The sequence below is a fragment of the Guillardia theta genome, assembly GCF_000315625.1.
Source record: "Guillardia theta CCMP2712 unplaced genomic scaffold GUITHscaffold_91, whole genome shotgun sequence".
NCBI lineage: Eukaryota > Cryptophyceae > Pyrenomonadales > Geminigeraceae > Guillardia > Guillardia theta.
Window position 1 is genome coordinate 5,329 of NW_005434583.1, and position 25,511 is coordinate 30,839.

Below are 25,511 nucleotides of genomic sequence, written 5' to 3' on the forward strand. Positions count from 1 at the left end.
TCCTCCTCCTCCTCCTCCTCCTCCTCCTCCTCCTCCTCCTCCTCCTCCTCCTCCTCCTCCTCCTCCTCCTCCTCCTCCTCCTCCTCCTCCTCCTCCTCCTCCTCCTCCTCCTCCTGGGCCTCGGCCTGTCCCACTTCCTGAGTTCATCCATCTCCCGCCCCCAACCCCCTCTCGCGGCAAGGTGACATAGGAGGTGTAGGTGCAGGCAGCTTGGCTGCAGCAAGTTTCCATCCTACGGCAAGTACGTGGACCGAAAGCTGTCAGTTTCTCGACCCTGCAAGGTAGAACAGCAACGGCTGACACGGTTCCCGCAGGATATCAAGATCGTGTGCAGAGCACAAGCTGGAAGGGGAGGTTCACCTGATTGACAACAAGCCCAAGAGGCAACCCAGAGTCGAAGTTCAAAGTGCAAACAAGACAGACATCGCTGTAAATATCCAACATAACAAGGTTTAATGAAGTCAAGACGTTTTTCCTTTTGACAGGAATGCACGTGCGGACGAGCTGGCGCCGGACGGTCCAGCAAGTCTGGCCTGCATGTCACCACCAACTTCTACTTCGCCGACAGCACAAGTGAAGCAGACAGCAACTGCATGCGGTGCACATCGGAACATGTTTCATCCCCATTCATCTCACACATCCACTACCGCCAAGTCTCCTCCTTCAAACTTCCGGAACCGCCCGGCCCACAACATCGCCACTTCCCACGTCCTTCACTGTCCCGTAGGAATAGGACTACTTGATCTGCGCCCCGTAGAAAGGAAGGCCGTCGTCCTCGTCGTCGTCGTCGTCGTTGCTCGAGGTTTCTATGTGATTCTCAGCTATAAATCCGCAGGGCAGGGCAGGGCAACAACTCACCGTCTGAGGCATAAGTGCCGTCCTCATTCAACCAGTCCCACTCCAGTCCAAGGTAGAAATTCTGTTCTCCTCTCACAACACACAACAAGGTTGAGCATGCGAAACCTGAGCGACAGCCTTCTCCAGCGCCTTCTCCAACGTCTTGGCTGTATGCACGTCAGCAACACTACCCGGTCAGTACACAGACAACCTCTTGTCCTCCTCTTCGGCCTCCATTCTCCACGAGGAATCGCCGCTAGCTCATCATTCTTGGCCAGCATCCAGTTCTACACCACCACGTAACTCCAAGGCATGCACTTGGCGCTCTGCTCTGCCCACCAAGAGGTCTTCCTCCGTCTTGAAGCCGTAACGAGCCACCACGTTCGCCTGGACCATCCTCATCAGCTCCGCCTTCCGCACATGAGCAGGTCCTGCCTGGAACAGTTCGTCTCGAAGGTTGTCGATGTTCATGTGAGGCGTTCGGCATGCCGACGATGGCTGGAGTGCGAGCCCAGCAGGAGACGAGTCACGTGGGGGGAGGGAGGAGCACAGGTACCCGCACCTTGAACATGGCGCTGTACCTCTGCCTCAGTTTCTCAGAAGCCCCGTCGATGATCTTCTTCGTTTGCACTGGCACCTTGGCCTACACGAACCCTCAGCATCCCCGCATGACGGTAAATGCCGAGGGCCTCCCAACCTGCGGCAGATCCACTAGCTTGCACGGCTCTGCCTTGTTAATCTCTGTGAAGACCTCCGCTGCCTGTCAGGGTCCAGGGAACGAGTCAACTTGTGCTCGGGCATCAAAGATATATGACCATGTTCTCATTATCGGCAGGATACACTTCCACAAGAATCTCCGTCATCCCCTGCCCAGACCTTAGCATCCTCCACGCCCTTGCGATCGCTGTCCATCCTCGCAAATTTCGCTTACCAGGGGAAGCGGTCGGTCGGGATTTTGAGACTTCATCTGGCGGGCCAAGAGAGTGTGCGCGCCGAGCCTGAGCATGTGTAAGGATATCACAGAGCATGGTGATACGCCGGAAGAAGGAAAGGGGTGGGTAGAAAAGAACAATAGGAGAGCGTGAGAAGGAGTAATAAGGAGAGTCGATGATACCTGTGCTGTCCATCAACCAGCACTGCCTGCCCTTTGCCTGTATATTCCACGACACTGATGGTGCCTGAGATGCAGGTTTACACATTTCCCCCTTGCAGAGAAGGGTCGGAGGACACCTGGCCATCCAGTCACGCTGCTCTTGGCCTTAGCCCTTGCAATGGAGGACGCTCGCTCTGTTCGGAAGGTACGCTGGAGGACACGTCAACATGGAGCATCACAAGTCCTCGAGTCCCACCTGCTTCTTGTAGATCGGTGTCGATGTGTACAGCTTCGAAGGATCTGCAGCAAACACCTTCTTGTAGCCTGGCAGCCATGACAAGTCAGCCTCACTAGAGAGGTCTACTGCTGTATATCTGTCTGACCGAAGTCTGCAAGAAATCTGCCGAAGATGGGGTGATCGGCCTGTTCAGCTGGTGGCAAGTCTCAGGATTCGCATCACGATGCAAGTCCTGTGTTACTATTCAACGGCTTCTCCAACGCTTGAATGTCGGCTCCGGTAACTTTTTCTGCAAGGAGAGAGTTCAACGGACAGGCAAACACAGTGAGAAGAAGATCGCATCGAGGCCACCTTTCAAAGAAGTCACTTGCTCCTCAAGCTCTGTCACCTCAGAGGCTGCCATGATCAGCTGATACTCCAAATCACGCACTTGGTTCGAGTAGGCGTTCAGCTGCAAAAGAAGTCAGCCTCCAACAACAGAGCATCCTGGTATGGTCTCACCTCCTTCTGACGCTTGCGAGCATCCTCCAACGCCTTGCTCTCTATCTCTGATACTTCTCGCTTGTTCTTCTCGATGACTCCATTGATCGTCTTCATAACAGCAGCATACTCTTGTTCTCCCAGCATCGACTTCAACTCGTCCAAGCTGGGCCCAGCAATACCTTTACTCAGAATGTCCCCCATCGAACCCAGATTCTTCATGACTTGATCAAAGACACAGACTGTGGTCAGAGCTCCACGAGCTCTCCTCCCTGCTCGTGGTCCAAGGGGAGACGCCCCAAGCGGCAGGCCACGATTGTGTGCGGCCCCAGGGAAAGGATTGCTGCGGTCAATCGACTTGGAAGAGGAAATGGTATGAGAAACGAACGGAACAACGAAGGAGCTTGAGGATGCGATGAAGGACAAGCACAAAATCGAGGTCATCATGCGAGCCCCGCTAGCCCTTCTCCTCCCTCTTCCTCCCTGTGCCGCCGCCATTCCTCGCCTCCTACCCCACACCTCTGACCACCCCCGTGTTTTGTTGTCTTGCACCCAAAGGACCCCTTCCTCAAAACCTCGGACCCACCCCATCTCCATATACCCCGAAGCCTGCGAACTACCCCACCGATGTCCTCATGTCGACTACCCCCGACTGCCATGATCAGAAATATTACTCAAAGTGTAAAACTTTTTAACTCTTTTTTTTTTAAAAAAGAGGTTGTCCTGTAAAACCTGAACGTGAGGCGGGCACAGTATGGGTGATCCGAGTCCGGGCCGAGCGCTCCGCCGCCGCTGATCATCGGGACATGATGATGACTCGCCAGACGGCCGCCGATGGCCCATCGGCAGAGTGGCACTACACAATGACTTTGTCGTCAGCTTCTAGTACAACTTGAAACGCCACTGAGCCGACGGTGGCATGGCATGACGGTGCCAGGCTCAGACGGCGTCGGACTTCGGGCCGGCCGCGGCGAGGCCCGGTGCCGGGACGGCAATGGCTCATCGGGAGTCCCCGGCATGTCTCGGATGCGGAGGCTCATAACTTGAACACAGTGCACCTGGCGGGCATTTCAAATTTGGGTCAAATTTATTTGACTTCAGGGAAAGTTTGGTCCTTGTAATTAAAACTTCAAATTTTGAAACAAATATTAGAGACTCGTTATTCGGATCGGTTGCGGAAGGAGTTTTGAACTTCAGTGTGAAAAGAAAAAGAGTGGACAAGATGGACTCTGCTGAGAAGGGTCAAGGAAAAGCTTTTGATTTGCACCGGTGCTGATTCAATTTTTGAGACGGTAGTAGGGGTGGGGTACATATGATTTGAACAAAATAAGGGTAGGGTGTATTAGATAAGAAATGATTCATCGATAGAAACGATATCATATATTCTTATATTAATTAAAATGAGCTATCTCATCAGTATATCATCCAGAAGAGACTTTCACCTGGAATTGTAGGGGTGGTACTTCATCGGATTCTTCTGGAAGCTAATGTTGTGGTGGGGTGTGCGGTGAGAGGTGGGGTACTTTGTCAATTTGTTTTTTTGTTGAGAGTGGGAAAGCCACGTGGCCGAAGCGGACTGTCGAAATGGTAAGCTCATGCCGTGTAGAGGAAGGGCGGACACATTGAAAAATGAACACGAGACAAGCTTGAGTTTTGGTAGAGGAGTTTGAGGGATGTATATGCCATGACATGGATCGAACGTGTTGTTTTCTGTTGTTGATTTTCAACTGTCACGTTGTTGTGAACGTTGGACAGTATCACATATTGCTGTGAGAGCTGATCACTTAGACCTTGAACCAAGCACTGGAATATAAAATCTCCCAATGCACATAGGAACATAATTTGACTCTTGATAACATCAGATGCATGATTTTCTTTTGTGATATTTCGAATCACGTGGTGATTGTAAGCTCTGTACTGTTCATGTCCCTGCTGTTGAAGTTCCAACTGAAGGAACATACAATATGTGTGAAATGTGCAAACCGATTTAAGCGCGAAGTTTCTGGTTGAGATTATTGCGATTGTGCTGATGTAGGACTTCCTTGTATCACAGGCATCGGGAGTTGGTGTAGCAGATGACTGCGTCAGCGTCTTCAACGACCTGAAGCTTAAGCATAGCATGAAATACATCGTGTACAACATGAATGATAAGATGACGGAGATCCAAGTTATGAAGACTGGAGGCAAGGAGGCGACCTACGAGGAGTTCTTGAAGGAACTGCCCGAGAACGACTGCAGATATGGCGTGTTCGACGTAGAGTACACTGATCCTAAGACCAAGGCAAGCCGCAATAAGATAGCGTTTTTCATCTGGTAGGTGTTGGAGTGCTTGCAAGAGGAGCGTGTTGACAACTGTGCTCCCTTCAGGTGCCCTGACACCGCCAAGGTTCGCACGAAGATGATCTTCGCGTCATCAAAGGACGAGCTGAAGAAGCGACTTGTGGGCATTGCATGCGAGGTTCAGGGTTCGGATGCTGGTGACGTTGCTTTGGAAACTGTGAGTCATTGGAGACGTGCCCAACACGTCTCTCCCTTCATGGCTGATCATTCTACAGGTTGTTGATCGGCTACAGCAGATTTAAGTTTGTTTCGAAGGCTTGTTTCATGTGTCGAAACCTTCTTGGGACGTTAGATGCCAGGGGAGCAGGTTATCCTCAACAGATCTTTGTTCCTTCTACAAGGATGTGCTGTATCCTGCAATGGATTGCAATGTGCTATAGCGTGCAAATTGCTGCCCTCCTACCTTGAACGGCGACGTTGAAATGAGCAGGGCGGTTGTGTCGATACTTGGATTTAGAAAATACTTGTTGGAACCTCTGAAAAATGACAATTAATTTTCATGAAAATACACATGATCAGAGTGTCTTGATTATTCTACCTCCACTATGTGCTTGACCCCAAGAGCTCCAGGGAAAGTGCTTGCACTCCAATTGCATCAAAGCGCATGAGGCACAGATCGGATGTCTCCTCCTCCTCCTCCTCTCCTCCTCCTCCTCCTCCTCCTCCTCCTCCTCTCCTCCTCCTCTCCTCTCCCCCTTCTCCTCTCCCCCTCCTCCTCTCCTCCTCCTCCTCTTTCTTCACTCCAGGATTTTCAAAGTTGAAAAAAGTTGTCAAGCCGAATCATACCGGTGGTGGATGTGAAGTACCCCTAGTATATACTATTTATGTACCCCTGTTCACAATAAAATCACCCTACCCCGCAGATTGCCCCCCCGCCTCCTGGTCTCGCAAACATCCCAGGAATGGCGAGCCATCAGAGCTTGGGGCATTGCGGAACGGCGGAGGCGGCAGAGGAGGAGGAGGAGGAGGAGGAGGAGGCGAATGAGAAGGAGGATACAAGACTGATAATGCATTGGACCGACATGGAAGTGGAAGAGAAGAATCTATTCCCCCGCCTCCGAAGGATAAAGCATGCCTTGCAGGCCGCGATGATCGAGTCTTCCTCCTGGGAAGAAGAAGAGGAGCTTGTGGGAGTGAAGTTTCCTGGACAAGCGCAGCTGAAAGATGGGCTGGACAAGGAGGAGGTGGAGACTCTGAGATCCATGTTAGAGGTCATGAAGGAGTTGGACAAACTGCACAGGCAGAGCATGCGGGCGAACTCGAGGAGGAGAAGCATCTGCGCGTCTTTGGATCAATGCCGCCATGAGAGCGTGGACAGCGTGAGACACTTCAGGACAGCCATGCAGGACATGATCCGCAAGCATGAGAAGTGGTGCTCCACCTGGAACTTGTGCAGGGGCGAGGTCACGAGGGCGGTGGAAGGAGAGGTCCAACAACAGGTGCGAGCATGCTTGCTTGTTGTTGGCACCTGCACTCAAGTAGCGCCATGCAGGTGACATACCGGCTGCTCCAACAGAACGTCGTCAGCATTCCGAGCCATTACAGTAAGATCCTCCGCAAAGACGTTATGTGCCTGCTCGCCGACCTTGAAGGTGGGCGGTGACGGATTGGGTTGTCGCAGGGCAGTGACGGGGATGTCAGATGTGAGCAGGCGGAACTTGTGCAGGTGGCAGAGGACGTTCTCAGCTGTTGACGTCGAGGGCTACAGGAACTTGTGCTTGTTCTCACCCAGCGTGCATGTCGACGGGCAGCTCAGGTTGGTAGCCACGATGAGACGCCTCCACCGCATGCAAGGGACAGGCTCTTGCTACCTGACCTTCTCCTGCTGGGCTTCTCACATGTCAAGGATCAAACTTGAGAGATCGTGTCGCAATCGCTTGCAGCGAGTTGTGTCTTGCTCAAGAGCAAGGCGGTTCTTACAAACATGGAGAGCGGCTGTAGAGGACATAAGTCATGAGAGGAGGCACCTCTGCCTAAAGTTTGCAGACTGCTCTGAACAAATCCATCAGTCTGCCCATAAAGACTCTGTGACGAAGATCTTCTTTCATGTCTGGTGCATGCAGAGAAGAAACTCCCTTGTTGCTGATCGGCTCCTGTTGCGTTTCTGTCTCTGGAGACATGTCAAGTTTCTGAGTTCCCTTTTCTGGCGATGGGCATCGTCAACCGGTGACTTGTCAATCTAGCGTAAAACTCGTTTGACAAGCTGAGAACAGGCAAGAACCACTACCTGTACAGCACTCTGTTCTTTGCTTCCCGTGCGTTGGAGCTGAGAATGAAAATCCGCGCGACGTGTACATGGAGGCATGTGTGCGAGGGGGCGAGGAGGCAGCGGGCAGCTGCCGAGGAGGAGAATGTCTGCCCGAATGAGATCGTGAGAGGTGAAGACAAGCAGTGTGGGAGGAGCTCGTGTGAGATGGACAAACAGACGACAAGCCGCGGAGCAGGAGGCGCGATTTCTTGTCACTCCTGACCGAGCTCCAGGTGAACTGACTTCTTTCTTCACCCCCCCCCGGCCCTGGCGCGCGCAACTTTGGAAGTGATCGGGGGAACTTGTTCAGGGGATCAAAAACGAGCTTGCCGAGCAACAGAGCAGAGCTGAACGTCTGAAGCGACGAAGGGACGGGTTAACGGCTATCACCACGATGACGGTCCATCCTTCGACCTCCCAGCCGTCCCTTTCGCCACCTCCGGCTCAACCTCTTTTCCAATCTCTCTCCTAAACCCTCCTCTTGCTTGTTCCGCCGCTTCTCCTCTCCCCCCTCAAACCAGCCTGACGGCATGACAGGGTCGCCCAGGAGTTCCAGAGGAGAAAATGGTCATGAGCAACTTTGTTGATATGGCCTGCGACGAGGCTGTCAAACTTTTCTTATGGTCTCTTCCTCCTCCCCCTTGACCTTTTCTCCCCGTTGACTTGAAGATCCAGCGGACAGGAGGGACCCTCTTCAGGCGGCGTGGACAACGGCGACGAGCTCAGGAGGGAGCTGGAGCAGTGCTGTGCCCAGCGGTCAACCCTGCAGCAGCAGAACGAGGAAGCAACTCTCTTCATCGCTGCTTGCCGTGCTGATGCCCTTCCTGTCTTGCGTGCAGGTGCTGAAGGAGGAGGTGAAATCCTTGCAGACGTCGTCGAGGCAATTTGCCGACGAGATTCAAAGGCAGAACCTGATCATCGCCGAGGTGCTTTGTGGTTTCCTGCTCCTCTTGCTCTTCCCTTTTCCTTCCTTCTCTTCATCCTGCTGCTGCTGCTACTGCATTCTCCCCTCTGCTCCTCCATTCTTCATCCTCCCCCTCTTCCACCTCTACATGTGTTGAAGTCATTGACGTCTTTGACATCTCCCTTGCAGACGGAAGGCGCGATGCTGCGGAGGAATGAGAAGTTCGAACAATACTGCCAACAGATCATTGAGCAAAACAGGGCACTCAGCGATCAAGTAGCTGAAATGAAGATGGTCATAGTGCCTCCTCCCTTCCTCTCCATGTCTCCCTTGCTGGCCCCGGCTCATCATCACAACATTTTCACAAGCCATCCCTTTCTCGTCCTCCCCTCCCCTCCCCTCCCCTCCCCCCCCTGTCTCTTCCCCTCCCTTGCCTTCCCTTCCGTCCCCTTCCCTTCCCTCCCTTCTCTTCCCCTCTCTTCCCCTCCTCTACTTTTCCCTTTTCTCCCCTTTTCGATGTGACTTGTCGGCCTGCAGGAGCTTAAAGGCAAAGAGGACGTCATCGTCCAGCTTCGCCAGGAGTCCGAGAAGATCTACGTGATCCTCCTCACCTTACCTGCTGATTTCTTTCTTCCTCCTCACCAACTCCGCGCAGTCTGATGCCGACAGCCTGCATGTAGAGTGCGTCAACCTGGCTCAGGTTCCTCTCCCTCCTCCTCCCCCTCTCCCCCTCATCTCCTCATCTCCTCCTCTCCTCCTTCCGTTCCCCTCCCCCCTTCGTCTCCTTCTATCCAGGCCCTCTCCTCACTTTCCCCCATTCCTCCTCTGCCTCCTGCCATCATCACGATCTTCATGTAATGACTACTCCGATAGGAGCTCTCCAAGGCTAAACAAGAACTAGATTCCTTCAAGTCTCATTCTAAAATCTCACTTTTCCTTCTCCAACTTCAGTTTCTCATCTCCACCGCTCCTCCCCTCCCCTCCCTTACACCCTCGTCTTTCTCTCCTGTACCCTCTAAATGGCTCTTCTGTTCCTGCCCTCCTCCTCCCTCCTCCCTCCTTCCTTCCTCCTCTTCAGTGATTTCCCCTCAGGTCCTCAAGCTCTAAAGACCGTCTGGCACTTGAGATTCGCAATGAATCCCTCCAGCTTCAGGTTCTCCTCCCCTCGCAACTATCCCTCAGCTTCACGCATCCCTCCTTCCTCCTCCTCCTCTTCCTCCTCCTCCTCCCCCTTCTTCTTCCTCTTCCTCGCTCTCTGCCTCCTTCCTCTGACATGCCTCCTTCAGATTCACGATCTGGAGAGCAACCTCTCTCGCAGCCAGCAATCCTGGTCCCAGGAGCGCGGGAAGCTGCAGGAGGAGATCGAGAAGAACAGGAGCCCGTCCAAAGCCGACTATGCTGCCATGCAGACCATGTAACACTCCCTTCCTCCTCCACCCCTCGTGCATCCTCCCTCGTGCATCCTCCCATCCACCACCACCACCACCACCACCACCACCACTTTATCTCCTCCTCTGCCTCCTTGCCGATCTTGATGCATATCAGAATGTGAAGACCTCCCTCCTCGCTCCTCATCGATTCGTTTCCTCCCACTTCCTGTGTCTTCCTTCCCTCTGCCTCTCGCTGTCCACCCCGTGCCGTCCTCAGCGAACCGTTAGGTACTGGAAGAGCAAGAGGACAAGAGATGTCGTAAAGGAGCGGGACGATGCTCTCCTCAGGATCCAGGAGCTCACCAGCGAGCTGCAGTGAGGAGTTGTGGGAGCACGAGGAGGGTGGGGAGTGGGGAGCTGCAGCAAGACGGCGGGAGAGGAGGAGGGGCGGAAGAGGAGGAGGAGAATAGGACTGACCATAGCAGCAGGAGCATCAAGGATCAAAGTACCTCGAAGCTCCACACTGACACTTTCTCTCAATTCCTGCAGAGACGGGAGGAGAGGTATTCCCTCAACGCAGTACCCACTCATCCACTCCTGCCCCCTCCTCTCCCTCGCTCAGCTGTCTCCCTTGACCATCCCCTTCCCATTTCTCACTCCTCTTCCCTCCCCTCCCCTGATCCCCTGAACTGCATCTCACAGCGACCTTGACGATTCTGGAACAACTTCCTCCGCAATCCTAGCGGCGCAACTGCAGGAGGACTCGTTCCTAGACGAGTCTGCAGTGATCATCTGACGCGCATTAGGGTAACAAGGTTTCTCTCATCACCGCCGCAAGTCTCAGGACGCACTTCAATGCCCGTGAATGAAAATAAAGCATGCCGATGAAAATCTCTCTTGGAGATCTCAAGGACAAGAAAGAATATGAGTTACTACTCCAAACCTCCTCTCAGAGCCTTGGGCTTGAAGCTCCGAAGCTGCGCTCCAACACTGATAACCCCCTCCTCCTCTCCAGGCAGAGTTTACAAGGTTGGAACGGCTCTCCCGGATATCTGGCACGTCAAACGTTAGAACAACTCAGCTGTCACCATGATGGGGAGGACAAGGGTGGAGGAAAGAACAAATGAGATCAAGTGAAGAGTGTCTAAGAAAGACACTCACTCGATCCCCATGCTACAAGAGAATTCCATTAGCCTATGCACGATCACCCATCCATCTTTGCACTTGGAGCAGAGATCCTCCACAAACACTTCCTCCTCAAACAAACTTGTTTGCCGCCTTGACTCCCCTGCAGCAGCCTGCAGCAGAGGTCACCACGCTCCTCCTCATCATACCAGCTTCCTGTAAACACACCTTCTTCTTCGACTCGCTCCTCCTGCTGTCTGACTTGCCGGCCCTGCTCGTAAAACTTTTGGCAAGCGACCCGAACTCCGCCAAAAGAGCAGCGAGGAGGGACATGGGCGACCCGTCACTGCTCTCGATGCATTTCTGCAGCGGGCTCTTGGCAGCATCTACAGCATAGGAGAATGCAGCATACGCCACACACAAGCCTGACAAGCGGACGAACACAGACAATCCGCTCGACATTATTCAAACCCACACCCGCGCCTACTCCCCACAAGTTGAAGCAAACAACAACTCAAATCTTCCAACTCGCTTGTTCGAAGAACAACAGCCACTGCTACATCAACACCTGTGACATGATAGTTATTTTCGACCCTTGATCAGGCTTTTCAGGTTAGTCGACTACACAAAATTCACAACTAATACAAATAACACTTCAGATATTTATCGTCTTTCCATGTCATATTCCTGATCTGAGTGTTCGAATACAGCTATGCCAAGAGGATTTAGAACAATATGATATATCGGTCATATATACAGTATTCAATGACTTCTACTACTTCCTCAGAAAATTTGCACCAGCTCTTTGGACGATACCACTACCTTTAAAATATGTGATTGGATCGGTCAAAATCTACGAGATATCATTCTGGTGTGTGTGTTTTGGACACTTTATCTATCTTCTGATTCACCCATCTCCTTTCCCCTCTTCTTCTTCTCCCTTCTCCGCATCTCTGCCAGTCTCCGCTTCCATCAATCTGCTTGCCGGCATGGCATGACGGCAGCTGTCGTTATACCGACCACCCTACCCTGCATTGCCAATGCTACCCCACCTCTGATATTGGGTACCCCACCCACTGACATCCCTTTCCATTCTCAACATACCTCAGCATCCATGAAAAGGTGGTAGATTTATAATTTCTTAAGAAGGAAAATAACCTATACCCCCAATCCTCGCGTCTTTGATTGACCCCAACACTACCCCCACCTCATTTTTCATAGCAGTTGGGTGAAAGAATCCTTGAGGACCCCGTCCATAATGGTTTAATTATAATAATAGGCACAGTGATTTTTAACTTAACTTTGAGTAAAGAAGATACCGTACCGGCGCTGCCAGGCTGTCCGATCGGATCACACCGTCACGGTCACCGTACTGAGTGCCCGCACTGAGCCACGGAGTGGCGGCGACAGTGTCATCGGAGTCCGAGCCTCGCCGGGGCCACGGGACTGTCAGCCGGGCACCGTCCACGGTGAGTATCGCGGCGGGCCCCCGACGTTGCACTGTCAGTGACAACTACAGCCGGCCACCTGTAGTATGAGCCGGGGCCGCGGCCCGCCCGGCCCCCGGGCCCCCGGCGCCGGGGCCGGCCAGCGACGATTCCGGCCCGGTACTGGGTCATCACTGGGTCATGTCGGCCCAGTCCGAGGCTTCGCTGTTTCCGAAGTTCGCTCGGAACGGTCTGGTCGAGTCTTTTTTTTGAGCAGCAAATTAACTTTGAGTAAAGGGACTAATCATAGAGGCGGTAGCCACCCGTACCCGCTCCAGGCTGAGGCTCGGAGTCGGGTATGCCATATGATGGTAGGGGTAGTCTGTGACCCATAGAAGAAAACTCCGACCCAGTTCATTTTCTTTTAAAATCAAAAGATTTGTAAAGCCAATTCATGAGGTAACATTTCAACTTTCAAACAAGGAGTAGCGCAATAAAATTGCAGTGCAAAACGAATAAGCGGTAATGTGGGGTGGTCCCTGCTGCTCTCCTCCCTCCTCCGCCTCCACATGAAATCTGCCATTCCGACATCACCTTAAGCACCATAGCTCTTCAAGCACCCAGGCTCTTTCAGCGCTCCCTCCCCTCCCACCTGCCTACCCGCTGACAGATCCCCAAGCTCTCACCAACCATCAACCGTGTGGCTCCCCCGGCAATGTCCCAGCAATGCGTGATGGACTGGTCGTCCGCGGGGTCTTCCTCCCCATCACAGAGCGAGGCTGAGATCTCAGCAGCGGCCGATGAAGAGGCTTGGAACTACTCCCTCTTTGACTTCATCCTCGCTCATGACGCAGCCTCTTCCTTCGACGCCAACGTTTCCTTCGCCCCGGTCAAGCGAGTGCCCAAGGTGCAACCGCACGCCTCCAAGCGCTGGTCGACCCTCGAGCATCAGCGCTTCCTTGTTGCCCTGGACATGTACCATGTCCCCGGGAGGGAGGGTCAAGCGCGAGGAGAGGAGCATGGGTCTGGTCTTGGGCGAGGAGCAGCGAAGAAGATATCTGACTTCGTGCAGACACGATCGGAGGCGCAGGTACGATCACACGCTCAGAAGTACTTTGCTCAGCGCAGGAACCGGAGCTAGGAGTCAGAGCCTTCAACTCTCAGTCTAGAATGCTCACTGTGTGGGGAGACTGCTGGTAAAGAATGTCACGAGTCGCGAGTGTAATAAGGACTGCAATGAAGATGCCAGACATGAAAACACACATTAGCTTTCACTTTGCTATGGGACTCTCACACTGAGCCTAGCACAAGACATGCTTCTTGTATGCTTTCCGCCAACAGGTCATTTGTTTTCATGATGCTTGCTGATATCGCCTCGGCTAGTGGCAAGTTAAATCCGATCGCCGCTCCATGTCTAACTTTGCACCATAGTCCAAGCGCTGCTAGCCAGGTCATGGTTTCAAGTCCTCATGCTGTAAAGTCTTATCATCATCTCGCCTACTGCTGAGAGGCATCCTTTGCGACAGGATGGGCAACAGCAAGACCTTGGGAGAAACGTTACCCGTACCTACGTCTCTGAGCATGAGGGGAAGGCTAACCCATCGAAGGATCAAGGCATGTTGGGTAAACAGGGGGGTGCTAGAAGGATTATGTAGGGGTACGGTGACGAACCCAGAAGTTAATTCCGTGTACTACCTTCGGAACACGGCCTGAATTCGGAATACAGGTATTCACCACATCAAATGTTTCTGTAATATTTCAACTTCACAGCAGAGAATGGCAGGCTTTTCAAGCGAAAAGCAATTACGGTACAAATCGAGCCTGTGTTGTCACGTAAAGTAACATGGTGGGGTGGGGTATCCCGGGCGGCCCTCCTTGGAAGACAAAGCACATTCCCCTGTCTCCTGTCCTCCTCCCTCTCCCTCCGTTCTTCTTCGTCCTCCTTCTCCCTCCCATTCTCCTTCGTCCTCCTCCCTCTTCTAGATTTTTTGCCCTCTCTCCAACAGATCAACTCTGACCTCGAGCCCGTTGGCAGTTCGCTACATTCGATCCCAAGCACTCCCTCCCCTCCCACCTGCCTGCCCGCTGACAGATCCCCAAGCTCTCACCAACCATCAACCGTGTGGCTCCCCCGGCAATGTCCCAGCAATGCGTGATGGACTGGTCGTCCGCGGGGTCTTCCTCCCCATCACAGAGCGAGGCTGAGATCTCAGCAGCGGCCGATGAAGAGGCTTGGAACTACTCCCTCTTTGACTTCATCCTCGCTCATGACGCAGCCTCTTCCTTCGACGCCAACGTTTCCTTCGCCCCGGTCAAGCGAGCGCCCAAGGTGCAACCACACGCCTCCAAGCGCTGGTCGACCCTCGAGCATCAGCGCTTCCTTGTTGCCCTGGACATGTACCATGTCCCCGGGAGGGAGGGTCAAGCGCGAGGAGAGGAGCATGGGTCCGGTCTTGGGCGAGGAGCAGCGAAGAAGATATCTGACTTCGTGCAGACACGATCGGAGGCGCAGGTACGATCACACGCTCAGAAGTACTTTGCTCAGCGCAGGAACCGGAGCTAGGAGTCAGAGCCTTCAACTCTGGATTGCTCACCGTGTGGGGAGACTGCTGGTAAAGAATGTCACGAGTCACGAGTGTAATAAGGACGGCAGTGAAGATGCCAGACATGAAAACACACATTAGCTTTCACTGTGCTATGGGACTCTCACACTGAGCCTAGCACAAGACATGCTTCTTGTATGCTTTCCGCCAACAGGTCATTTGTTTTCATGATGCTTGCTGATATCGCCTCGGCTAGTGGGGAGTTCAATCGCGGCTCCAAGGTTCAGAAACAGCCTATGTCGAGGAGGTTTTCCGATTCCCTCAAGCGAGGCTCAATGGTGTTTTTGACTCTCATATTGCATGATTAGAGAATACAAGGACAGACAATCGATGGAGAAATGATTTCCCTACCGTTATGCATTATCTGAAATGATTTCCCTATGTTATGCATTATTTGAAATGATTTCCCTATGTTATGCATTATTTGAATTGATTTCCCTATGTTATGCATTGTTTGGTTTGTCAGGAACAAACAGCATACTGAGAACAATTGCGATCTATCTTCCTTCCATCGCCACCGGATGAATTTTCGCCAAGTCCAATTTATAGTTTGAACTATAAACCTGACAGAAAACAAACGTGTAGTACTTTGAATCCTACCTAGATCCCATAGCTCACTCTACTTCTAGAAGTACCGAATACTCGGGACATCTCATGGGCATGGATCGATTCACCAGCCTCGCCGCCATCTTCGCCGTCGCCTGCGCCGCCGCCTGCGCCGTCGCCTGCTCCCCCTGGCCAGTAGCATCAGCGAGGTCGTCTTGTATTCCACGCTCAGTCGTACTGGGATATCAAGACCAGTGACACCCTTATGCAGGTCGCGCCCCCGGAGGCTACCCTTGGTCAGGCTTCGCGGCGGGTCCGAGGCTTCCTCGCTGCCTGCCGACCTCTTGGAACGCCTGAGCTTTTACAAAGACATTGTACAACGAGCTGATAGAGGGGAGGATGGAAAGATGATGACTGTGCTGTATGCAAGAGAACTCCAGGAGATTGCTAGGCTGACCGAAGAAAAGGAGGCTATCTATCAAGAGAAGCGCAATGAGATTGCTAGGCTGACCGAAGAAAAGGAGGCTATCTATCAAGAGAAGCGCAATGAGATTGCTAGGCTGACCGAAGAAAAGGAGGCTATCTATCAAGAGAAGCGCAATGAGATTGCTAGGCTGACCGAAGAAAAGGAGGCTATCTATCAAGAGAAGCGCAATGAGATTGCTAGGCTGACCGAAGAAAAGGAGGCTATCTATCAAGAGAAGCGCAATGAGATTGCTAGGCTGACCGAAGAAAAGGAGGCTATCTATCAAGAGAAGCGCAATGAGATTGCTAGGCTGACCGAAGAAAAGGAGGCTATCTATCAAGAGAAGCGCAATGAGATTGCTAGGCTGACCGAAGAAAAGGAGGCTATCTATCAAGAGAAGCGCAATGAGATTGCTAGGCTGACCGAAGAAAAGGAGGCTATCTATCAAGAGAAAGACGAGGACCAGAAATGGCGTGAGGAGGTCTACTCAACAATTTTGGCTCAATACTCTGAAAAATTAGTCTGCCTCGCTGCAGAACGCGCTGCAACTCTGAACAATAGGGCTTTGATCGAGATTGGCATGCAGAGAACTTACGGCAACATGGGCATGAGCCAAGGCATCAGCAAGACTGTAAATAATCACCTGCTGATGGGCAACGACTTGTCAAGTCTGAGCAATCATTCAAAACAAGTGTGCCAGGATCTGGCCCAGTACGACTTTGATCTAGATGAAAGATCAGTTGCAATAGAACTGTCGGCGCTGAAGCACGAGATCTCAAAATCGCTCCACAGAAAAGCCTTTCTGCCAAACGAACCGCAAGGGTACTATGTAGGAGGGCCGCCACCTTTGGCACAGGCAGTCGCTTGCATGATCACGTATCTTCAGAAAGAAGACCTGATATCGGATGACCTGGAGGTCTATCTGATCGATGCATCAAAGAAGCCGAGATGTCAACTTCACAAAGGTAAGGTTTTACCACTCAGTGCCTGATGGCCCCAGTGAAGACTCGCAGCCGGAAAAGAGTGGGACGACTCAGTGTGATCGGTAAAGAGTGGGACGACTCAGTGTGATCGGTGCATGTGTGCCCGATCCCTTTGGGTGACCGTGGCCGGCCCAAGTACTAAGATGATCCGATCCATTACTCTGGACCCCATATGTTGCAAGTCTGCATTACGTCCAAGCATTCAACAAGATGAAAGCGAACGGTCTAGTCACAAGCTCAAGCAACTTGAAGAATCCTGCGGGTATTATTCGGATCAGCAATCTAGCTGTGGTTGTCCCCGGGTGTGCCGGTTACAGCAAGGCTCCCTTCGAAGGCAAGAACCTAGCATCCAGCCAGTTCCTTTCCAAGATCAACATTGACGAAGACTTTGGGAGGGAGCTTATCATTCATGGGTTTGATAAGCATAACTCGAACAACAACGAGTACCGCGAAGACTTCAGGCCCGACGTATGCGCTTTGGTCAGGACCGGGTGTACATTGAAGCTCATGGTTGGTGCACATACAAGATCTCAAAGGTCAGCCTTGTCAACAACTGCCTTGCGTCTTTCATGCAATACAAAGTAACATGGTAGTGTCAGTGGTAGGGTAGGGTATCTGGGGCGGCCCTCCTTGGAAGACAAAGCACATTCCCCTGTCTCCTCCTCCTCCCTCTCCCTCCGTTCTTCTTCGTCTTTCTCCTCCCTACTCCATCCTGATTTGCCCTCTCTCAAACAGAACACCTCTGAAGGTTCTCTCCTATATTCATACTCCAGGCAGCACTTCCTCGAGCCCGTTGGCAGTTCGCTACATTCGATCCCAAGCACTCCCTCCCCTCCCACCTGCCTGCCCGCTGACAGATCCCCAAGCTCTCAACAACCATCAACCGTGTGGCTCCCCCGGCAATGTCCCAGCAATGCGTGATGGACTGGTCGTCCGCGGGGTCTTCCTCCCCATCACAGAGCGAGGCTGAGATCTCAGCAGCGGCCGATGAAGAGGCTTGGAACTACTCCCTCTTTGACTTCATCCTCGCTCATGACGCAGCCTCTTCCTTCGACGCCAACGTTTCCTTCGCCCCGGTCAAGAGAGTGCCCAAGGTGCAACCGCACGCCTCCAAGCGCTGGTCGACCCTCGAGCATCAGCGCTTCCTTGTTGCCCTGGACATGTACCATGTTCCCGGGAGGGAGGGTCAAGCGCGAGGAGAGGAGCATGGGTCTGGTCTTGGGCGAGGAGCAGCGAAGAAGATATCTGACTTCGTGCAGACACGATCGGAGGCGCAGGTACGATCACACGCTCAGAAGTACTTTGCTCAGCGCAGGAACCGGAGCTAGGAGTCAGAGCCTTCAACTCTAGATTGCTCACCGTGTGGGGAGACTGCTGGTAAAGAAGATCCTAGCTCTGCCATGGCTACGGCCATACGTCGGCTATAGGGGGAAGTCTATCCCATCGAAGGATCATGACTGGTCAAGGTCATTTCTGAGCACGAAGATCACAAGTTTGCGGAAGTCTTCAATGCCTGGATGACCGGTACTACGCGGCTCCAGAAAAAGTACTGATACGACCTCCTTATTATGTTAGAAGGCCTATCTAAGTATCATGGAGATGTTAGTGAATATGGAGCAGGATGATAGAATGTTGTTGTATGCTCTTGGGGGAAGCAATTAAGCTCCTCCTTATCAAATACAGTATCAGCAAGGCAGTTTTGAAAGTTTCCGGTCTAGACCATAGCGTTCAAAGGTGTCAGAACCATTTTTCTCCTGCCTCCTGCCTCCTGCCTCCTGCCTCCTGCCTCCTGCCTCCTGCCTCCTGCCTCCTGCCTCCTGCCTCCTCCTACAGCACCGCTACCATGAACAATCACGTGAAGTTCTTCAGGTTCCAGATGATGTCTGAACCAGCATGTCGCCCCTTTTAAAAAGATATATTTACTTCAAAATACTACTTGTAAAACCAGGAAAGTATGTTTTTCGACCATCAACCCCCTAAAGGGCTTTTAATAACGAATTATTTTTTGTACTATGAATTCTCTCTATATATAATAAGTGCGTTTAAAAAGTTTTTTAAAAGGTCTCAACTAGCCAGGCTAGCCCGCGCGCGATGGCGGCCGCTGCGCTCCTGGCGCTCTCGACATGCGCGATGAGCGCGAGCGCGTTCGTCATCCAGAGCTCTCCTATGCACAACCTTCACCGAGTCGCTTCTCCTCCATCCCTTGTCTCTTCATCGGGCCGCCTTCATCAGATCGCCATGGCTCCTCGCCTGCATGGCAGGACCAATGGGCACTCGCTAGGCGTAGCGATGTTGGCGGGAGCAGGAGCCTCTGTCGTCAAGCACCAGCAGTCATCACCTGCCCGCCTTGGACCTCACATCAAGATTGGTAAGAAAGGCGCGATCTTGAACCCATGGGGCCTGTGGGTGTTGACCTACTCGATGATCCTGGCATTCGCCGGGTACTTATACTTGAAGGTGCGCCAGGCTCTCTCCTTCTTGTTCTTGGGGAGGCTGAAACCGACGGCGGAGCACTGCTGCTGGATCATGCACTCCTGGTGCAAGATCGTGCTCTCCATCGGCTTTTCAGCGCCTGAGGTAGAGGGTCTGGAGAACTTGCCGCCCAAGGATGAGACGGTCCTGGTGGCTGCGAACCACATGTCATGGTTCGACGTGCCAGTCCTCCATGGCTTCTTGGCAGGGAGATTGCTGTGGTCGTTTGCGAAGGCCGAGCTGGTGAAGGTCCCCGTGCTCGGGACGTACATGCAGACAGCGGAGCACATCCTGATCTCCAGGGAGTCGAGGAAGAGTCAGCTGGAGTCGCTGAAGAGCGCCATCAAGACGCTGTCCCTCAGCAGGAACGTGTTCATCTTTCCCGAAGGGACGAGGAGCCTGGACGGTGAGGCTGCTTGCTCCTGCTGTGGCTGCGCACGTGACGAGGTGCCTTCCAGGGAAGCTGAGGCACTTCAAGGGCGGAGCCTTCACCATCGCGCGCAAGAGCGGCGTTAAGATCGTCCCCGTGACTCTGATCGGCAACGATGTTGTCTTCCCCGCCAACGCTCTGATGCCTCTGTGCCCCGGCAGGGGGATCATGAAGATGGTGAGAGGGAGCGCGCGTTGCCTTTCCTCCCGCTCCTTACAAGGCCCGTGGCAGGTTGTACACCCGGCCATCGACCCAGAGGGGAAGACCGACGAGGAGCTCATGGAGGAGACGAGGGTCGCGATCGCCAGCGCGTTGCCGGCAGAGAAAGTCGCTTCATGATTGTCCTATACTTGAAAAACACAACTCCACCCTCCATCTGCGGCCGACAGCAGTCAACCTGTTCAGCCGTCCTACCTCCCTTGATCCCATCACCCCCCGGCTAACTCCCCGGCCCCTACCCTGACTTGAGCACGGGGAATTCAGTATGAGGAGGATGGTTTCCGAAAGTTCAGCTGGGGAAAGCGATGGCCAGTGCGGCCTCCAGCGGCTACAAGGTGAGAGTACCTCTCCTGAGGAGGCTTCTGAGGTGACTTGGGCGGGCCCTGACCCCCTCCCCTCTTGTCCGCTCTCCTTCCCATCCTGGATGCCTGCCGGCAGTATCAGCAGGGCGGCAGGAGGCTAAGAGGAACTCACATGGTATGCTCTTTCAGCTTTCTCGGTGTTCCTGCCTGTCAGTATTGCGCTCCTCCTCTGTCGCTGCAAGAAGACAGCCCGAGTGTCCAGGAGGTTGTTGAGATCGACTTGTCCTTCCACTGTACAAAGCTCACCAGAAAGAGCAGCTCAAGAGGAAGGAGGGGGAGGGGAAGTGAGGGAGTGAGGGAGTGAGTGAGGGAGGGAGAGTTAGGAAAGGAAAGGAGAAGGGGAGGAGAGAGGAGAGAGCAGGAGAAAGGAAGACGGGGGGAGGGAAAAGGGTGGGGAAGGGAGATTTCAAGCAGGAAGGAGGCTTTCTCTCACCAGGGGCAACGTAGGTCAGAGCGTCAGGGTCCTCTGGTACCCACTCCAGGCACCAAGGGTTCATGCGCTCCATCACTTTCTTAGCGTGAGGGTCGTCTGCTCTTGGCCGTCAGCATCCTCAGCTGTAGAGGAGGAGGAAAATTCGACCGAGCGGATAAGCGCAAGCGATCGCTGAGGAGTTTGCTCGAGGAGGCATCGGGCCGTCCACGCTGACGATGAGTAAGCGGCGCGGTGTAGGCATGCAAAGCAGATTGGCACGAGACAGAAAAAAGGGAGGAGGGGCAGGGGCAGCGAGGAGGGGCGATGAAGGCAGCTGGCGAACAACCGATCTTTTGGGCGGAGGAGGCGACAGGATTGCTTGTGCTGGCGCCAGTGGATGCTGCAAGGAGATCAGTCGAGCATGCGAGATCAAGGGATGTCATGGCTGCCTCAGACAGTCTCCATCGCAGTATGATGCCCTCCCGCACATGGCACACTCGCAGTCAGCAGGTTCGCCGCAGTACCAGCTGCAGAGCAGCGGAGCAGGAGGCTCCTGTCACTTCTCTCTCATAGTCACAGCGGCAGTGCTCACCAGATACTGTCTTCCGGCACAACCTCAGTCCATGGGTACATGGGCCGATTCGATTGCATAGACTCCAAGTTGAACTGAGAGAGTGAGTGAGAGCAGGGCAGGGCAGGGCAGGGCAGGGCTGAACATCCTGACCTCAGGAATGTTCCAGTTCAAACCGACGTCCTCAGTGCAGTTATCCGCAACCTCATCATATTTCCTAGTCAAGTACAGCTGCGTGAGCTTGTCATCAAATTCTTCAGTGTCCATCGTGGAATCTATCGAGCATGTCAGAGAGCAACTGCAGCAGCATGTCATGGGGTGTCTGACCAGTGGAATACAAGCTGTCGACCCCCGAGGTCAGGAGGAGGAGGAGACAGATACGCAAGCCAACTCTCGCCATCGCCACGGATCAGCCCAGCTCGCATAAACAAACTTCCTCTACGTCATGAGCAAGCTCCACGATATGAAAGTGTTCAGCAGTACAATGGCGATGCTGTCTTGAAGCCTCCGCCATAAAATTTTAACATCTGCAAGGTTCTGGTCAGCATAGCCGTATCTCAATCCAGCCGTCCTCCAGCCCTCGATCAACTTTTCACAGCTAGCCATCGCACGAAATGAGTTGATCAAATATCATCATGTTTCTTCCAGAAACAAGCGGAGGAACGATTTCAACAATGAGGATGTGATGGAAGCGAAGCAGGGAAACGCACAAGGAGAACAGACAGGACGAAGGGGAGAGAATATGAGAGAGGAGAGGAGAAGAGAGGAGAGTGGAGAGAGGAGAGAGGAGAGAGGAGATATGGTTGGAGGGCGAGCAAGCATCTGATGCGCCCGATACATCGCCATGGCCACTAGTGGTTTCCCGGGCCGAAGTCCGCGGATGTTGGCAAACCTGAGTTTCAACGCAGGCGGGTCTGGGTGGGTCCTACGCAGGTTCCAAAGGGGGGTACTCAGATGGTTCCAGTCAGGATCCTGTTGGGTCAAACTCGGTACTCCGACGGCGTAAGCGGGATGGCGGCTCGCAGCCGCGAAGATGAGGAGTGATGAAGACAGCAAGAGACCTGACTGAGATAGGAGGACACTGACAGTGACAGCCACGAGGGACATGGCGATTGGCGATGTGATGGAGGGCTTGGACGGGAGTAAGGTTGAGATGTTCTCGTTTGAGAACCAGACACGGGAGAGAGTGCTTGTCTCGCTGTTCGAGGGAGAGAGCTGCGTCCTCAAGGAGAGTTCCTTCATCGAGAGCGGAGGGATGTCGCCCGTGATGGACAGCAGACCCGGTGATGAGATCTACGTGACAGATCCCACTGGGAAGATGCTATTCATGCATGAAGGGAAGGCGGCGACGAAGGGGCAGCAAGAGGAGCTGACGAGGACGTGCTGCAGGGTGTTGACCGCTCTGACAGAGGCAGAGACAATGCTGAGGTTGACTCCGATCCTTGTTGAGCACGCCAATCATTGTCTGGAGGAGTGTGAGGAGATGGAAGAGCTCTTGGGAGCCATGTGCAGCAGAACCAGCTCGGGGGGCGAGTGTGGAAAAGTCGACGAGCGCGAGGAGGGTGGGTGTGGAAAAGTCGACGAGCGCGAGGAGGGAGAGGGAGGGGAGGCATGCTGCAAAGATACCGAGAGGGCGATCGAACAGGAGCTTGAGGTGATTGGAAACGATCTGGTGGAGGTGGGGAAGATTTTCTCAAGCATCGCCTACTTGTACAACGTCAACGGGGAGGAGCAGTTCTCTGTTGAGGACATCGTGAGGTACACCAGGGGACATAACAGTGAATTTCATTTATCAACTGATTAAAGCTCAACAACATACATCTCTATTAGATTACAAGACAGACCTCAATGAGATGGAATTTCTTTTCACACTATCGACATAACATACACAGAGCTTTCTTCCTGACGTTGACATGTCGAGGCAAGCTCATCTTCATCATCTCTGGGCCAGTTCCTTCACAACCTGCTCGTAGTTGCTCTCCTGCTCAGGTGTCAGCGCTAACAAGGCACGAGGGCCTCCACTGCCCGACCTGCAGCAGCCTGCGATAGTTTCCAATGCTCCACCTTCACAGACATCGTAACTTGATAGGCACACTTGGAACAAGGACAAGTCAGAGCTCACATGTCATAGTCGCCTCCTTCGCAGACAAACTTGCGCTGTGCATGCAGCTCGACGAACGTCGGGTCATCGTCTGCAGGAGCAGGAGAGTTCAAGAAGCTGCAGGCGATCGCCGTCTTGCTCACCTTCTTGGAGCGGAACTACACCGTGAGATTGCGAGGTGAAGCCGCAGGTGAGGTAGGCGACGAGCTTGTGCGCGAGCGGACGGAGGGGAGTGTGAGAGAGGAGGATGTAGAGGGCGATGAGAGCAGCCAAGATGACGTGAGGGAAGGTCACTGTCCAGAGTAGCAGAGTCAGCCTGATGCAAGGAGATGCTAGACAGAGGCGCAGACGCAGGGACAAGCAAGAGAGGCGGAGGAGGACGAGGAGGAGGAGGAGGAGGAGAATGGGAGGTGGGGGAGGAGGAGGAGGAGGGGGAGAGCGGGGGAGGAGGGACTCAGGTTCAGAATGGGAGAGAGGAGGAGGAGGCACAAGTCGTGGACATATGGAGGAGGGGCGACCTGAGTTGCTGCCTCGGCTCAAGAAGCTGTAAAGTGCTTGCCTCCCTGTATCTAGACAGATCTGTGCCGACACATCCCAAGCACAGGAGGAGGAGGAGGAGCACGCGACCTTGTCGAGCTGATTGCACTGGACGCCCGAGGAGACGATGACGTTGGGACGGGGAAAGAGAGCCGCTGAGCCTACACACCCGTTGAGGAGGAGGACGATAAACGAGGAGAGGTATGAGGAGGAGGAGGGAGGAGGAGGAGCGAAGAGGAGCGAGGCAGGAGGCAGGAGGAGGCAGGAGGGGCAGGAGGAGGAGGAGGCAAGAGAAGGGAGGAGGGAGGCAGGAGGAGGCAGGAGGCAGGAGGAGGCAGGAGGAGGCAGGAGGCAGGAGGAGGCAGGAGCAGCAGCTAGGATAGAGGAGGGCGAGCTGCAAGAAAAGCAAGAGCGCCGGGACCAGGAGGAGAAGGGATGGGACGAGGGAGCGGTGACGTCACCTGAGTCGCTGGTTGCCGAGTACGTCCAGACAGCGAAGGCGGCATGCAGGAAGACAGCATACTTCATGAGGAGGAAGAACTCCTTGAGCAGCTGAGGGAAACGAGCTCACGAGCCAGAAACCTCCTGGTCCTCTCCTGCTCACCGATGAAGAGTAGAAGGCTGGGGAGCTTGAGAATCGGAGGAGGATGACCTAGAGGAGGGTAAGGGAGATGGAGGATGAAGGGGAGGGGGAGGGGGAGGGGAGGCTGACCTTGTCGCATGCGTATGTTAGGAGGCAGAAGAGAGAAGCGACGAGAAGGAGGATCTGAGGGATGAGGCATCAACAAGAACTGATATTCCCCTGCCCCTTCCTCCTCCTCTCAGAACTCTCTCCCTTCCTCCCCCCCACCCACCGTTCCTCCCTCCCTCCCTCCCTCCCTCCTCCCTTTCTCCCTCCTCCCTTTCTCTCTCCCCCCTTTCTCTCTCCCAGTCTCTGTTCTCTACCGGCATCCCCGAAGACAGGAGCATACAAACGAACAGAACGTTCAGCAGGATGCCCAGCCTGCTGCCTAGCTCGAAGGTCTAGACCAGAAAGTGAGTTATGAGACGGGGAGGGTTGGGAAAGTGAGGATTCAAGTGAGAGAGGATATAGAAGGGGGAGGGAGAGAGAAGAGGGAGGAGAGGGAGAGGAGGACAGAGAATAAGAGGGAAGGTAGAGGAGAACGAAAGGAGGTGGAGCCGGGTGTGCTTACAGCCTCGAGGAAGTGACGGTTGAGCGATCGCTGCGTGATCTTCTGAAGCAGCAGCAGGGGGAGAAAACATCTACGCAGCAAACCTGGAGGAGGACGAGGATGAGCAGGGAGAAGGAGGAGGCGAGGAAGTTACCGTAGAGGATAGGAAGGAGGGGAAGGATTATGTTCACTGCTACATTGAGGAGCAGAGCGACGCCGACGGCAGCATACCATGCAGGGCTGAAGTCTGGGTAGGGGCCAAAGAAGAGAGGAAAGTATTTGAGAAAGTCAGGATGCGACTGTATCCACGCCTGCCATGATGCTATCAGGGGAGACGAGAGTGAGAGAGGGAGAGGGAGAGGGGGAGGGAGGAGGAAAGGGAGGAAGGGGGGGGAGGAGGGAGAGGGAGAGGGAGGAGGGGAGGGAGGAGGGAGGAGGGGAGGGAGGAGGGAGGAGGGGAGGGAGGAGGGAGGAGGGAGGAGGGAGGAGGGAGGAGGGAGGAGGGAGGAGGGAGGAGGGAGGAGGGAGGAGGGAGGGGTAGGGGGAGGAGGAGGAGGAGGAGGGTAGGAGGAAGG

General features: G+C 53.8%; 10 protein-coding genes across 10 annotated transcripts; 7 read left to right on the plus strand and 3 right to left on the minus strand.

Moving 5' to 3' along the window:
* Positions 1 to 611: 611 nt before the first annotated feature.
* Positions 612 to 3,148, minus strand: GUITHDRAFT_154866 (hypothetical protein). The gene is made up of 17 exons (XM_005824652.1): positions 2,670 to 3,148; positions 2,520 to 2,619; positions 2,410 to 2,457; positions 2,314 to 2,361; positions 2,187 to 2,254; positions 2,068 to 2,140; positions 1,952 to 2,015; positions 1,769 to 1,835; positions 1,653 to 1,703; positions 1,535 to 1,597; positions 1,400 to 1,480; positions 1,273 to 1,335; positions 1,177 to 1,224; positions 1,049 to 1,124; positions 964 to 1,004; positions 859 to 919; positions 612 to 806 (listed from the first exon to the last, which is right to left on the minus strand). The coding sequence occupies exons 1-17, from the start codon at positions 2,868 to 2,870 to the stop codon at positions 736 to 738; spliced, it is 1,224 nt and encodes a 407-aa protein (XP_005824709.1). The 5' UTR covers positions 2,871 to 3,148; the 3' UTR covers positions 612 to 735.
* A 1,060-nt stretch (positions 3,149 to 4,208) lies between these two features.
* Positions 4,209 to 5,516, plus strand: GUITHDRAFT_97114 (hypothetical protein). Its single transcript, XM_005824653.1, has 4 exons — positions 4,209 to 4,235; positions 4,702 to 4,961; positions 5,016 to 5,145; positions 5,204 to 5,516. The coding sequence occupies exons 1-4, from the start codon at positions 4,233 to 4,235 to the stop codon at positions 5,228 to 5,230; spliced, it is 420 nt and encodes a 139-aa protein (XP_005824710.1). The 5' UTR covers positions 4,209 to 4,232; the 3' UTR covers positions 5,231 to 5,516.
* A 374-nt stretch (positions 5,517 to 5,890) lies between these two features.
* Positions 5,891 to 9,558, plus strand: GUITHDRAFT_116036 (hypothetical protein; the record flags this gene model as incomplete). Its single annotated transcript, XM_005824654.1, has 13 exons — positions 5,891 to 6,427; positions 6,481 to 6,587; positions 6,697 to 6,744; positions 7,105 to 7,154; positions 7,202 to 7,366; positions 7,414 to 7,469; positions 7,774 to 7,859; positions 7,912 to 8,062; positions 8,106 to 8,162; positions 8,330 to 8,434; positions 8,678 to 8,737; positions 8,796 to 8,840; positions 9,427 to 9,558. The coding sequence occupies 13 exons, from the start codon at positions 5,891 to 5,893 to the stop codon at positions 9,556 to 9,558; spliced, it is 1,599 nt and encodes a 532-aa protein (XP_005824711.1).
* A 790-nt stretch (positions 9,559 to 10,348) lies between these two features.
* Positions 10,349 to 11,205, minus strand: GUITHDRAFT_154869 (hypothetical protein). The gene is made up of 3 exons (XM_005824655.1): positions 10,864 to 11,205; positions 10,672 to 10,808; positions 10,349 to 10,562 (listed from the first exon to the last, which is right to left on the minus strand). Exons 1-3 carry the CDS (start codon positions 11,095 to 11,097, stop codon positions 10,460 to 10,462), a joined length of 474 nt encoding a protein of 157 aa, XP_005824712.1. The 5' UTR covers positions 11,098 to 11,205; the 3' UTR covers positions 10,349 to 10,459.
* A 1,572-nt stretch (positions 11,206 to 12,777) lies between these two features.
* Positions 12,778 to 13,203, plus strand: GUITHDRAFT_116038 (hypothetical protein; the record flags this gene model as incomplete). Its single annotated transcript, XM_005824656.1, has 1 exon — positions 12,778 to 13,203. One exon carries the CDS (start codon positions 12,778 to 12,780, stop codon positions 13,201 to 13,203), a length of 426 nt encoding a protein of 141 aa, XP_005824713.1.
* A 996-nt stretch (positions 13,204 to 14,199) lies between these two features.
* On the plus strand, positions 14,200 to 14,625 carry GUITHDRAFT_116039 (hypothetical protein; the record flags this gene model as incomplete). Its single annotated transcript, XM_005824657.1, has 1 exon — positions 14,200 to 14,625. One exon carries the CDS (start codon positions 14,200 to 14,202, stop codon positions 14,623 to 14,625), a length of 426 nt encoding a protein of 141 aa, XP_005824714.1.
* A 4,561-nt stretch (positions 14,626 to 19,186) lies between these two features.
* On the plus strand, positions 19,187 to 19,901 carry GUITHDRAFT_77798 (hypothetical protein; the record flags this gene model as incomplete). The annotated part of the gene is made up of 3 exons (XM_005824658.1): positions 19,187 to 19,538; positions 19,591 to 19,739; positions 19,794 to 19,901. The coding sequence occupies 3 exons, from the start codon at positions 19,187 to 19,189 to the stop codon at positions 19,899 to 19,901; spliced, it is 609 nt and encodes a 202-aa protein (XP_005824715.1).
* Positions 19,902 to 20,251: 350 nt separating this feature from the next.
* On the minus strand, positions 20,252 to 21,526 carry GUITHDRAFT_116042 (hypothetical protein; the record flags this gene model as incomplete). The annotated part of the gene is made up of 7 exons (XM_005824659.1): positions 20,252 to 20,286; positions 20,577 to 20,672; positions 20,724 to 20,785; positions 20,902 to 20,955; positions 21,148 to 21,221; positions 21,280 to 21,401; positions 21,454 to 21,526. The coding sequence occupies 7 exons, from the start codon at positions 21,524 to 21,526 to the stop codon at positions 20,252 to 20,254; spliced, it is 516 nt and encodes a 171-aa protein (XP_005824716.1).
* A 705-nt stretch (positions 21,527 to 22,231) lies between these two features.
* Positions 22,232 to 22,930, plus strand: GUITHDRAFT_144713 (hypothetical protein; the record flags this gene model as incomplete). The annotated part of the gene is made up of 1 exon (XM_005824660.1): positions 22,232 to 22,930. One exon carries the CDS (start codon positions 22,232 to 22,234, stop codon positions 22,928 to 22,930), a length of 699 nt encoding a protein of 232 aa, XP_005824717.1.
* Positions 22,931 to 23,138: 208 nt separating this feature from the next.
* On the plus strand, positions 23,139 to 23,785 carry GUITHDRAFT_154870 (hypothetical protein). Its single transcript, XM_005824661.1, has 2 exons — positions 23,139 to 23,523; positions 23,749 to 23,785. Exon 1 carries the CDS (start codon positions 23,182 to 23,184, stop codon positions 23,407 to 23,409), a length of 228 nt encoding a protein of 75 aa, XP_005824718.1. The 5' UTR covers positions 23,139 to 23,181; the 3' UTR covers positions 23,410 to 23,523; positions 23,749 to 23,785.
* The last annotated feature ends 1,726 nt before the right edge of the window (positions 23,786 to 25,511 follow it).